Raw genomic sequence first — 14,367 nt, forward strand, 5'->3', positions numbered from 1 at the left:
GCCTTTTCCTCTCAGTAATTGGTTCAGATTCACAGGTAGGCGGATCATCGGTGTGTTTGGCAGCTTTGATGCCACACAGGTAAGCTTGAACCCGATAAATTCGAGCAGAGCGTGCATTGGCGCGAAAACCAATGTGTTATAAAAAGAACTACAAGCAAAGCTAAGGAGTATTTCGCCTGAGTGCGGGAAGGGACGTGGAAGCTTGATAGAGGTAAGATTATGCTTTGATAAAGTTAAATTATAATATTATAGTTTTACTAACAGCGTGCCAGTTTGCTTGTCGGACCGTGCTGAAATTTTGTACGCTGTTTATCATATTACTCATCGATTGGTTGTTCGATTTCATTGAAGTTAATACTAATTTGCATATCAAGCACAGAACCCAGAAACGCACTGGCCAATGACATTACATGGTTTTTGGGGTAGTGAATATCAACACGTGGACAGTATAAAGCTTGTTGTTTGTTAAATGTATTGAATGTATATGCCTAGAAATGTGATTTATAGTAGTATGCCTACACCATTTTACTCGGACCTCCTTGACGGGGTCTTCTGCATATGGTACTAAAAGTTACATACTGTTTCATCAATTTTCATATCGGTAACAAAACGCTAGAAAGGGGAAGATGGACAATGTAATCAAATGAAATAAACGTCGCATTAATCGAATACTCCCCGGTAAATCTATTTATACTGGAAGCGGAAGCGCTCTTGCATGAAATAACCAGTCTTGAAGTAAACCAAATATTACGAAAACTATCGGATAGTTACGAAGTTATAAACGTAAAGAAATAAATTCAACAAACAACAGTCTTTATACTGTCCACGTGTTGATATTCACTATCAAAACATCATGCAATGTCATTGGTCAGTGCGTTTCTGAGTTCAGTGTTTGATATGCAAATTAGCATTCACATCAATGAAATCAAACAACCAATCGGTGAGGAATACAATAATCGGCATACAAATTTTTTAGCCCGGCCCGACAAGCAAACTGGCACGCTGTTAGTAAAACGATAATATTGATAAGTTATTCAAGCTTTTTAGGGTATCTTTTTAATTTGACATTGGTAAATACAAGTTTATAGTAATAGTATGAATTGAATGATTTAGAAGAAATTCCACAATGTAATAAAGTTATTTTCATGCTATATTCTATAAATGTAAATTTTTCCGATACAATTTTTTGGTCTGCATGGTTTGCTTGTAACTTAATACACCACAGAGAACCTGAACAGAAGTGTTTTGTTTTTTTTATAGATGAAGTTTATACTGACGACTTTTCTGGCTCTGGTCGTGGTTTCGGCCATATTTGCTCAGACCGGAAATGATGTTGCCGACCAAGGACTCGCAGCCGGAACGGAACTGGCGCAAGCAATCGCCGACAAAAACTTCGCAGGAACAATGGGTAAACTCGCAACGAAGGTGGGTCCGTACTTGGGAATGGTGGGGCCAGTGATTGGAATCCTCTTCTCCCTCGCGGGGGCAAGTCAAGATTCGGCCGAGCTGCAGTTCATGAGAAACATGTTGGCCAAAATTGAAAACCGGTTCGACCAAGTAGACCAGCGACTGGATGACATTGCACGCAAAATCGACTGGAACGCAATTCGAATCCAGTACTTCTCATTCGAAAAGAAAATTCTCCCCATGAAAATAGAACTGGACAAGTTCTTCAACGCCTCCAACAAAGACGAGTTGACCAGTTTCCAAAACACGTTTACAAACATGTATGAATGCGTGTACGAGAACAGTGGCCAAATGCTGTACGACCACATCATATCGGGTGAGTCCACTTTCTCAAGTAATCTTCTTGTGGAGGCCATGCGCGCCAACGAATACGACCGCAAGGAAATTCAAGTGTTCATGTTGGGCCTCACAAAACTCATTCTTGTGGGGAGTCAAATCGAAATGGCATACTACAAACTCAAGCATCCGTCTTCTCTGGATAGACTAAAAATGAAATGGACCGCTCAGATGAAAAAACTAAGCCAGGCCATGAACGCAGCCGACAGGGAGGTTATGGGAAAATACAGGGATGTCGGCATAAAAGACGCCAAGAGGATTTTAACATTCAACAAAGGCGCCAAAAACCAGGACGTAGCGAAAGCAGTGTACAGTAAGTTGAGCACTAAATTTTACTGGAGAAACTGGTTTGTGGCTGTGTACGACGCCATTGGAGGTAACAATAATCATCAGGTGTGGGTATGTAATGGCGGCATCGCCTTCCGACAGGACGGATTCAATTTGTTAGTGGCAAGCAATTCGGAAAATACAGCAGCACTGAACCAAAACACTGCTAAAAGTATTATCAATGGCGCATCTTTGGTGAAAAAAGGATGGTGGATGAATAAAAAATACCTGAATGCCAAGGAAATTTTCAATGGGGTTACCACAGTCAGAAGCTGCAGCAAGTACTCCGGGTTTGGTGTGATCAAATCAAATGCAAATTTCCACGCTAAAGCTGAAAGTTCCCGACTTGTTACCAGCAAAAGAGGATCTTACTTGTTTTTCTTGTTCCATTAAAGTTATCTGGTGTTAGAATTTTTTTTAATAAAAATGGCTCGCTAATAAATGTTGTGTTATGTTATTTAAGACATGCTCGGTAATCACCAATGTTGATTAATTTAAACATATTTTATTGAGTAATCAAATGGATTAGGCAGCAGGCAAAGCCTATATAAACCCTCTCCAAAAAACAAAGTCAAAAAGTGGTGTTATAAAATCATAGAATATAGTATAAGAATGTGGGGGAATAAGCCGAGGCAAAAAACCACACAGGTCCATTAAAAAAAACTATCATTTTTTTTCTAACAAATTTCACTTTTGTTACATTTATTAGACATTTGTAATCATATACATTCAGTGCTGCCATAACCCACAAAAAGTAACTTCACATTTAATTGTTATTAAGACAACAAAATAGTTATATGCTAATTTGGCAACAAATAAGGAATCATTCTTTGAGTATTATGAGGTGATAATTTCGGTCGGGGCGTGATCAAATCCAATAAAGCCCGAAGGGCTTTATGATAGATTTGATCACACCCCGAGCGAAATTATCAACTCATAATATTCAAAGAATGATTCCTTATTACTTATATTTATATAATTTTAAGCCATCGTACCATGATGTATTTAAATGATAGATAAGCAAACCCCGCTGGCGCCTCGATTTGGCGTCATTTGTATTATGGGTTATATAGTACAAATTCGATACGTAGTGCTATCACAGGCGAAGACACTGCAAAATGTAAATATAATGATATAGAAATCGGATGTTCAAAATATATTTTTTCATAGAGTGGGTCATCGTACCATTTTTTAAAGAACAAATATTGATAACACATATTAACGTCTCTTTTTCGATTTTCCAAAAAATGGTACGAAAACCCACTCTATGGTAAAAAGTAAGTTTTCTTCTTTTAATTTTTAAGATTGGTCTTTAAATGGCTAAGTCCAGTTGTTTGCGTAATACTGATAACAATACAATCAGCTATATTATACACTCTAAACATTTACAGAATTTATTGTCCTGGAAAATGATCAAATTTTGTTTCCTTTTTTTTTTTTGTTGCTATTTTTGGTACAAAATTTATAGTTTTTAACTTACCTCGCACCGACCTACCATTACCGGAAAACGTTGATTTGAGTTCTCCTTTCGTGACGTTTCATATGATGACGTCACCGGACGTATCGCCTGCTGCTAATGTCAACGTGTAGGGATTTACTACAATGTCATGGTGTGTGTCCTCGGGTTTCCATTTGACCTAAAGAGAGTCAATCACTTAACCAGGCATTTGCATTTAAAATTTTGATAACATGGTACTTTCGCGTCAGAATTATTATTAGTAACTATCAACCCAGATCAACGTCATGGTCGTCGGATGGGAGGGGGGGGGGGTGGTGGGTAGTGCACGGTCTGTCCACAAGCACGTGTGAGCTCAACGTCATAGAGTCATCAGATGGTAAATAGTGTTACACATTGGCTGTGTATTACAGTTCTCAGTTCGATCAATTGGCACTTAATTCAAACTACTACGCAAATCTCTTGGAGATTTTAACCAACAGTTTACACCATGATAAAGATATTAAAACCAGTTTTACTATAGGCTTGTGAAATTTGGGGAACAATAGAAATACAAAATACATGTACACGTGCATGTACATAGGTCAATTTATACCTTGCTGTATTTATTTTCAAATGCTATTCAGACTTTCTATTATTACGTGTATGTTAATTTTGTTCCATAATTTACCTTTGTATGCCTGTTGGGACCAAAATAACTGATTTGAACATATTTTTTATTGTACAAAAATTGCAACAGGGATTGGCACAAGTTCAAAAACTTAGACCGCCCTCTCCCAATACAAGTATATAATACAGTAAAAATAATGTATGCACAACGAGTAAGGTCAACAGATCATATGACAGTTATATATAAATTATCAATGGTGTACAAACATCAACTAAATCTTTTTGTACCTTTGATATAACGATAAACTAGAGAAAATAAATTTTTTCGCTGACACTGATTGTGTTGTCGCCCCAAAGTAGGAGATGAGTATTAACAATATTTAAATTTACAATATTGAAAATTTCATTAAGCATAATATTTCTGGCCTCTTTATATTTATTACAAGTGAAAAATTATGATAAGTGTCTTCGAGCTTGCCACACGAACAGAGTGGACTATTAATAATATTACAACGAAAAAGATCACTATTTAGTGCACAATTATGACGAAGTCTAGTATGAATAATATTAAAAAATTTGTCACCATAAGTAAAAAAAAATCTGGTTTTGTTCGACAGGTAATATCATTCTGATTTATGATAGAAACATATATTTTTTCTTTAAAAATGCGAATGGAGTCGCTCTCACGGACATCCTTTGAAAGCGCATTCCATTCATTAACAACAGTGGGAACAAATGAAGATTTAAACAATTGTTAACGACATTTTGGTATACTATAGTTTTGTGCATTTCTTGTAAAATAATTGGATGCATTAACACGTTTATTTGGGAAAATGTCCATTACATAATTGGGTAAAAAGTTTCTATCAATTTTATACATGGTTTTCAGCCTGGACATTTTCCTTCTACTATCAAGTGCACCCATGCAAATGTTATTGTCATTCAAATTTTAGACCACGTGGTTTTATTTGACCCTTTCAGTTCCGCAGTAAAATTCGTACCTCGTGTATATAGTCTTTTTCACAGTATCTAGGTCCTTGTAGTCAAATATAAAATTTAGAGATTTATTGATTTTAAACTTTTATCTTCATTAATTGGTGCATAAAATGTGTTCTAGAAATAAATGAGACTAATACAAAAATTAAATTTTGTCTCCTGTTGCAACAACTAACATGCTTAAAAGAGATTCCTCCTCAGGATTAATTTTCGATCCGCGCCTGACCTAGTAATAACATCAATAGCGAAACAGACTATACCATTTTATGCAGATTGTTCCTTGAAAATGGCTTGATATACTAAGTTTTAATGCAAAACAGACACCCATTATTTTTTTTTAAAACATGGTATTGTACACCACAAGCATCAAACATGGCTATGATTTTTTAAGCAACCCAATGTTTATATTTTCAACCACTCTACACGTGGTTGAACACGAACGATAACTCTGTTCTGAATATTATCGTTTAATATAAATAACTGCTAGATGGTGAAATAAGACATACATCGTAAAAGCTTTTCCCGTTTTAACATAAATCAAAGTAGGATATGATATGAAAAACGATCAGTACTTACGTATTTTGAGAATTATCCGAACACTTATACTTCCGCTCGAAATTTCACAGGAACTGAACAAATCTCGGTGAAGTCTCGTGAACTTTCATTCGAGCACCTCTGGATTTATTACGAACTTAGCAACGATAAAGAAAACATTCCGAACACATTCGCAGGGGTGAAGTGTTTCCCACCCTGTTTCGAAATAAAGAGAATCCCTAGAAGCAAAAATAGGTAATCCTGTGACGATTCTTGCTGCAATCAATTGTATTTGTTCTAACCTTTCGGAATCAGTGAAAGTGCACCCGCCCCATACATCAGATGCATATTCTAACTGAGGTCTTATAAATGAAGTATATAACAATGATAGTGACTTTCTATTAAGTTTGAATTTGAGTTTTTTCATTAGTCCCAATTTCTTTTGAGCATTTGCTATAATAGAGTTGATATAAACTATCCATGAAAGATCCTCAGAAAAAATAACACCTAAATGTTTGTGAGAAGACACGAATTGCAAATCACGATCTTGAAATTTTAACAAGGGATTTACAGTATTTTTTTAATATTAAAATGAACTGCTTTGGTTTTTGAAGGATTGAAGCTCAAAAGCCATAAAATAACTGATCAGTAATTTCAAGAGGGCTAGATTTTTGTGGTCATTTTAGACTATATCAATTTTCCTTTGGAAGAAGACCTCTGTATAAAAATATAGAAAATATTCAACCTTCCAAAAATATATGCTTTAGATTTTTTTTTCTTTGTTGGATGGCTAAAGAATCATTCTCTCAAATTATAGAGTGATTTGTTCGGTGATATATTGATCACCCAGCCGCCATAAAATACGGATCACTGCATGTGTTAAAAGGACGAGAAAGTACGTATTCATGCACAAGTTTTCATAACCACTCTTGATTTAAAATCTTTGTTCGTTTTTTTTTTGGGGGGGGGGGGCGCTTTATTGTTTTGTGTGATTTTATTTTTCTTTTGAATGGATGTAGTTTTCATTCTTATCTGATCTCTTTTGAAAATGTATTGTTTAATTGGTTTCAATAAGAACAAATTACATTTGAATATTCATAAAGTGGACTTGATAATGTTTTATTTATCAAACTACAACTCTTAGCTTAATTTTGTTTATCAGCAATTAAAAACATGTACATGACATCTAAAATGTGCCAAAAAAAATTCAGTACTTACGTGCATATCTCATTGAAACTGAGAGAGAGAGAGAGAGAGAGAGAGAGAGAGAGAGAGAGAGAGAGAGAGAGAGAGAGAGAGAGATTTTTTGTCCAGATGAGCCTTGTGACAAGATATTCAGAAAAAAAAAACAAAAAAAAATTTATACAGCTTCGTAAACAGAGAAGTGTTAAAACATAAAACAAACGAAAAGACATGCAATGTACATAAGACGACCGGAGTCACGTGTACACTTACCAGTCACATGCCCCCCTGTTCTGTGTGTGAGAAGACGTGGTGATGATTTTGGAGGAAAGATTCATTTTAAATCAGCAATCAGATTCGGAGTATATTTGATACGTTTTAAAACAATAAACAACCGTACACAAGCAACTTGTTCATACGAGTAGAGATATTTGTATTTTCCCGCGTTTCGTCAGTATAGCGGGAAAATGTTGTATTCACGGAAGTCATGTTTTACAAATTGTTATGGTCCAATATTGACCAATGGGCGGCAAGAAATTGTTATGAACGTATTATGAATTACTAGAGTAAATCACTTTCTAGCCGTCGCTTGTGATCGATAGACCAAATTTTTGAAATATTTTTTGTCAAGAAGTTGTTTTACCCATGTTAGCATTTAGGGAATATAATAATGAAAAAATTATATGTATTATGTGAGGTCCGTCACACCCTTCTTGCATCATTTAGCATTGGCAACGGATACAGGTTTCCTAGAATTTTTTCACGATTCTGCATCGTTTTTTATTTCTAGGTTTTTCCTGGCTGGCTATGATGTATTTTCATAGAACTGTAGAAGGAAGGTCATTGTTGGTGTTATAAAAAATGTCATTTTTTATTTGCATGAGTTTAATTATCAATGTTGAAAGGTGTTATGTAAAAAAACAAAGTTTTATATTACAGATCACATAAAATTAACACATGTACCTGTAGTAAATGTTTAATAAAATTTTTATGGCGTCCAGCGTACACGGCTAGCTGTATGCAAGGTATATATATATATATATATATATATATATATATATATATATATATATATATATATATATATATATATATATATGTGTGTGTTGTTGTTATTTGTTAATAATGAATATAGTAAATACATCTATCTTAGTCCACATACATGTACCTTAGCCGGGGTGCTGTATCTTCAGCTTGTTTAATGACGAGGTATTTATCTGATAACATTAGCGCATTTCACATACAGTTGATATACCGCGAGTGCTCTCTCTCTCTCTCTCTCTCTCTCTCTCTCTCTCTCTCTCTCTCTCTTGTTACTTACTAGTAATCAATTTCATGTAAATTCAATCGTAACATTTATTCAAATTTCAAATGTCAGTTGTCATGTTACAAGCAACATGCAGATCTAGAAATATTGATTCTTTGATAATGTTAAATTTTCATTTCTAAAAATTGAAGAAAAAAATCAGTTTTACCAATTGTCGCTTGCAAAATTTGTTTTCCCTCTCGAAATGTTTTTCGACGTTTTAAAAAGTTTCCATTGTATCGATTGGGTTATGAAATTTTTTTTTTAACCAGTTCCGCTAAAACTTGTTAAAATCACCCAATATTTTAAGCAACTGCACAACAATTCAATATAATTTAGATGCCGTTGTCAACTGAGGTGTCCCACGTATCTTTATAAAGATTCCTCAAAAAAGCCCCAAAATGGTTACTTTGCTCACACGTAGCAAAATTGTTTTACTATAGTAGTGGAAAAAGTAGTAAATGTTTGCGTACACAAAATTTCTACTAAAAATATTAGAGATGTCAAATCGGTCAATTTTTAGTACTTGGTTACTCGGACGTTTTTCCGATCGAGTACCCGGGTACATTGACGGTATGTTGTAGTTTGGTGCAACGATGGACATCAGTTTTTTAAAGCCTTTGCCTTCGACCATTTGTAACGGCATGTAATCAAACACAACCATATCAACAATCGCACGTGTAATATCATCTGTCTCTTTTCCCGAGAATTTACGGCTTCTTGGAGAATTGACAAAATTTGTCATTCCCCTCCGTATAGGATAAGTTTACTTCGCACAGCTGACATTTTACGTTTAATTTTTTTTTAATCTTTTAAAATATTTCCAGACTTTTGAAGTCGGTGCGGCATTTTAGGTCTGTTCAATTTCTCTACTGTGTGCTATCTAATTTATATAATAGACTATATAAACGATGTTCATTGAAAACAAATCATTAAAGTAAGCCAAAAAATAAGGGTAGAAGACAGCCAAAGGTGAGAAAAGCTAGGTAACAGGTGCTTGGTCACGATAGTTACTATATAAACATTGCCACAGGCGATAAAGGTCATTTAGCATATTTAGAGGCGTAGGAATCCTAATTACTGTATGTACAAGTGCAATGGACATTTTAAGTTTTAAAACCGATGTTTTAATGTATTATTAAATCAACTTAGAAATATTAAAAAATATACATCCGAGTAACCGAGTACCGATTTTAGTATTCGATATACGGACGTTCGATCGAGTACCCGGTTAAACGAGTACTCGTTGACATCCCTAAAAAATATCTTTGGTCAGTAAATTGCTTTGTTCCTCAGAACTCCGCCTTTTCCTCTCAGTAATTGGTTTAGATTCATAGGTAGGCGGGACCTAGGATTGTTTGGCAGCTTTGATGCCACACAGGTAAGCTTGAACCCTAAAAATTCGAGCAGAGCGTGCATTGGCGCGAAAACCAATTTGTTATAAAAAGAACTACATGCAAAACTAAAGAGGAGTTCGCCCGAATGCGGGAAGGAAGGTGGACGCTTGATAGAGGTACATGTAAGACTGTGCTTTGATAAAGTAAAATTATAATATTGATAATTTATTCAAGCTTTTTAGGGTATCTTTTTAATTTGACATAGTTATATATATATATATATATACAAGTCTATAGTATTGGTATGAATTGAATGATTTTGAATAAATTCCACAATGTAATAAAGTTATATTCTATAGATGTAAATTTTTCCGATACAATTTTTTGGTCTGTATGGTTAGTTTGTAACTTAGTACACGACATAGAACTTGAACAGAAGTGTTTATTTTTTATAGATGAAGTTTATCCTGACGACTTTTCTGGCTCTGGTCGTGGTTTCGGCCATATTTGCTCAGACCGGAAATGATGTTGCCGACCAAGGACTCGAGGCCGGAACGGAACTGGCGCAAGCAATCGCCGACAAAAACTTCGCAGGAACTATGAGTAAACTCGCAACGAAGGTGGGTCCGTACTTGGGAATGGTGGGGCCAGTGATTGGAATCCTCTTCTCCCTTGCGGGGGCGAGTCAAGATTCGGCCGAGCTGCAGTTCATGAGAAACATGTTGGCCAAAATTGAAAACCGGTTCGACCAAGTAGACCAGCGACTGGATGACATTGCACGCAAAATCGACTGGAACACTGTTCGAATCCAGTTCTTCTCATTCGAAAAGAAAATTCTCCCCATGAAAATAGAACTGGACAAGTTCTTCAACGCCTCCAACAACGACGAGTTGACCAGTTTCCAAAACGCGTTTACAAACATGTATGAATGCGTGTACGAGAACAGTGGCCAAATGCTGTACGACCACATCATATCGGGAGAGTCCACATTCTCAAGTAATTTACTTGTGGAGGCCATGCGCGCCAATGAATACGACCGCAAGGAAATTCAAGTGTTCATGTTGGGCCTTACAAAACTCATTCTTGTGGGGAGTCAGATCGAAATGGCATACTACAAACTCAAGCATCCGTCTTCTCTGGATAGACTAAAAACGAAATGGGCCGCTCAGATGATGAAACTAAGCCAGGCCATGAACGCAGCCGACAGGGAGGTTATGGGAAAATACAGAGATGTCGCCATGAATGACGCCAAGAGGATTTTAACATTCAACAAAGGCGCTAAAAACCAGAACGTGGCGAAAGCAGTGTACAGTAAGCTGAGCACTAAATTTTACTGGAGAAACTGGTTTGTGGCTGTGTACAACGCCATTAGAGGTGACAACAATCATCAGATGTGGGTATGTAATGGTGGCATCTCCCTCCGACAGGACGGATTCAATTTGTTAGTGGCAAGCAATTCGGAAAATACAGCAGCACTGAACCAAAACACGGCTAAAGGGATTATCAATGGCGCGACTATGGTGAAAAAAGGATGGTGGTTCCATAAAAGAAACCTGAATGCCAAGGAAATTTTCGATGGGGTTTCCACAGTCAGAAGCTGCAGCAAGTACTCCGGATTTGGTGTGATCAAATCAAATGCAAATTTCCACGCTAAAGCTGAAAGTTCCCGACTTGTAACCAGCAACAGAGGATCTTACTTGTTTTTCTTGTTCCATTAAAGGTACAATGTAGCGCATTGAAGTGGTAAAAAGTTTGCGTTTGAATGGAATGTTCTAAGCTTTGTATCGAACGTCAAGTGTTACATAAGACACGCCCATTTCAATGTTTTGAAGTGTATTTTAATATTATAAATATGATTTCATAAACAACATAAAAGACATAATTATGCAATGGGGAGTATTTTCCACAAGGAAATTCAAAGTGCGTGCATGTTAAAACCGTCTAAAAAATATGGAAACGGTACGTCCAAGAAGGTACATATACATTGTAACGAATGCTATTTTCCTCGTTTCAAAAGAAATGGGCGTGACTTATGTAACAATTGACATTCAATACAAAGTTCAGAACATTCCATTCAAACGAAAAATTTTACCACTTCAATGCGCTTCATTGTATCTGATGTTCGAATTTCGTTTTGAATAAAAAGTGCTCACTACTAAATGTTGTTGTGTAATGTTATTTTAGACATACTCGGTAATCGCCAATGTTGACGGTATGACGGCCAGTTCGATTTATATACGACTGATTTATTAGATATATATTGCATCTTTTAAATTTGTTAATTAAATATACAATTTCATCGCCATTTCTTGCCCCAAAAAATGTTGCATCGTACAACTCCGTAATAGTGCAAGTACTAATAATAAAACGGGAGCGATTTACTCACACGACGATTTTGGCTCAAAATGACAATGTTCTCATTTCTTAGCTGGACTCGAACATAGTAGTTTTGTGGAAAATAAATCAATCCAAAGGTATAAATTACAAGAGTTTGTCCCAAAATAACGAAGACACAGGGGGGCATAACGTGCCACAAATTTGCATTAAAATTCTGTTTTGATATCCGAGGACGAGATTGGATAACGTAATTGATCATTAATTCGACATGCGGCGCAATTTCAAACAAATACAAAAAATCAACACAAAGAAATCGAAAAATCAAGAGAGAGTACCTTTTTTTGATTAGATAAAAATCCCAATAAGAATGCAATTAAATTCATTATTTGCCCAAAAAATATTTGGCTATAAACAGCTATAACGAAATTTTTAAAGATTTTATGGCGCGTTTTGTGACGTTGAAGAGTTATATGTAACTCGTTAAATGACGGCGTCAGCGTTTGAGCCGGCGCACCGATAACCAATAGAATTTTGTAAAATCTTCACAAATTCTTTGCCGAGTTAAAAACTTAATTAAAATCACGATCGCTTTGAAATGAATTCTTAAGTTAGTAGTCTAGCATCAAAAATAATACGCTGGTTTTAACATCAAGTGAAAAAATACGACTGATAGAAATGGATGACGAAATACTGAACGATACATTTCGGGTAGACAGGCGTTAGACAATAGGTAATACATGTACAAGGCATGTCGTATGTTTGTAGGGAATAACTTGAAGTAGATGAAAACTCAAAATGTCTGTTAAAAAAAGAAAATACTTTGTTCTAAGATATTTTTGGAAATCAAACGCAAATGTTACCGTAAATGATGTGAAGAGTTTAATAACGACATACATGTACGTGTATATACACATGTAGATACTGGAAATTTTCGACGTCGCACAATACATGCGTCGCCTGGCAAAACTTATCGTTACTATTTTTTCTTAATCGCAAAAATTAAATAAAGCACGGTTTTGAATATTGTTTGAGAAAGTGTCATGCATGGGACTAAACATTGTTGTATGATAAGATTGCAGTGAACAGCTTTTAAATTTAGTGTTCCGTCTACATACTTTTTGGACAACCCTCACATATCTTCATCCAATTTTTATTATTAATAACATTCTATTATATCTTGATAGTTTATTTGTTGAATATAACAAGAATACTTAAGCATTTTACAACTTGTTTTGCTACATGTACTTTAATGCCTTCTAAATCGTCGGACCGTTTTTTTTTTTTTAATTCCCTAAATAAGGTTTAGTATTTTTTTTTTTACGAAAAATACCATACAAAAGACACACCAAATGATTATAAAATGAAATTCATCTTCCACACAAATAAAATTACAATATACACATTTTCTCTGATTTCTGGTGGTTCTATTAAAATCGACCAGTTTCAACAGCAAGATTATGAGAAGACAATCTAATTTTTGAAATTTGGCAGGTATATGTCAGGTAGTATTGTATAAAGCAGTGATAAAAAGAACATTTACTCGAACTATCAATACATGCAAAAAAAAAATCTTGTTTTGCTTGGTCAAATATTCTTTGTTTAATCAAAATTCAATTGTGCTGTAATTTCATTTTATTTTATGATGAGAAAAAAATATATCGTCAGGTGCCTGTGCATGCCATAACACAAAATGTTGAAGATTCAGAGTTATCTTTCTTTGTATTACAGAAATACAACTATACCTCCTTTGCTTTTTGTCTATCGCACATCATTGATTTATTAATAACATTGGTAAACTTTTAAAATTAATTATTGGCGTTTGAGTATTACATTCATAATTTTATTATGTACTTTAACCTCTATATCATGCAAATCATATCCGAACTTTCTCTCGCCCTCTAAAGGAGGAAAGGCCACATGCATGTAGAGTTTATAGATCTAAGGTTCTTTGTTATGTGCCCCTGAATGTCGCGTAACCGTTCGGGGAACAAGTCCCCATCCCATCAAAGTTACACGTGCGGTTTATTTCCCGAATCGAACGGTCACGCAACATTCATAAGATTAAAGTCAATATGAGCATGCAAGAAAAACAAACTGAAAGGCCGCATTCTTTGCCACTAATAAATGGAAAATTGGAAATTATATGTGATATGTAATGTATATGATAATTTTGATAATCTGTAATATGATATTTTTCTTTCAATATATACTTTCAATGGGAAAAAAATATACTATGGCTTTATTCATAAGCATGCATTCAAATGCATTTTGCATGCTGTTACGTGTGTAAGGAAAAATCCAAAATATTGGAACTCCAAAAATGGTCTGGTAATGTGCCCTGAATTTCTAAGCATTAACAGGTTTAAAGGCAAATCAATAATGAAAAGTTAATTCTTAATGAAAAATAATTTAAAATTGAGGAACTTCTTGTATGTCTTTAAAGGTCGGATGGACTAGGTGTACTTTATTTTAAATGAAAT

The 14,367-nt window shown here is 35.1% G+C and overlaps 2 protein-coding genes across 3 annotated transcripts; both read left to right on the plus strand.

The window, feature by feature from the left end:
- The first annotated feature begins 57 nt into the window (after positions 1-57).
- On the plus strand, positions 58-2,585 carry LOC128180270 (cephalotoxin-like protein). The gene is made up of 2 exons (XM_052848242.1): positions 58-211; positions 1,261-2,585. Exon 2 carries the CDS (start codon positions 1,261-1,263, stop codon positions 2,521-2,523), a length of 1,263 nt encoding a protein of 420 aa, XP_052704202.1. The 5' UTR covers positions 58-211; the 3' UTR covers positions 2,524-2,585.
- A 7,031-nt stretch (positions 2,586-9,616) lies between these two features.
- Positions 9,617-11,710, plus strand: LOC128180269 (cephalotoxin-like protein). 2 transcript variants are annotated; one of them, XM_052848240.1, is made up of 2 exons: positions 9,617-9,726; positions 10,006-11,710. In XM_052848240.1, exon 2 carries the CDS (start codon positions 10,006-10,008, stop codon positions 11,266-11,268), a length of 1,263 nt encoding a protein of 420 aa, XP_052704200.1. In that variant the 5' UTR covers positions 9,617-9,726; the 3' UTR covers positions 11,269-11,710. The 2 variants fall into 2 exon arrangements, with proteins under 2 accessions (XP_052704200.1, XP_052704201.1); XM_052848241.1 differs by having other exon boundaries at positions 9,660-9,732.
- Positions 11,711-14,367: the final 2,657 nt, after the last annotated feature.

Source organism: Crassostrea angulata, chromosome 4, assembly GCF_025612915.1.
Source record: "Crassostrea angulata isolate pt1a10 chromosome 4, ASM2561291v2, whole genome shotgun sequence".
Classification (NCBI taxonomy): domain Eukaryota; kingdom Metazoa; phylum Mollusca; class Bivalvia; order Ostreida; family Ostreidae; genus Magallana; species Magallana angulata.

What these genes read in the sequence shown, in the direction of transcription:
- LOC128180270 (XM_052848242.1), top strand. Translation starts at nt 1,261, where the DNA reads ATGAAGTTTATACTGACGACTTTTCTGGCTCTGGTCGTGGTTTCGGCC.
- LOC128180269 (XM_052848240.1), top strand. Translation starts at nt 10,006, where the DNA reads ATGAAGTTTATCCTGACGACTTTTCTGGCTCTGGTCGTGGTTTCGGCC.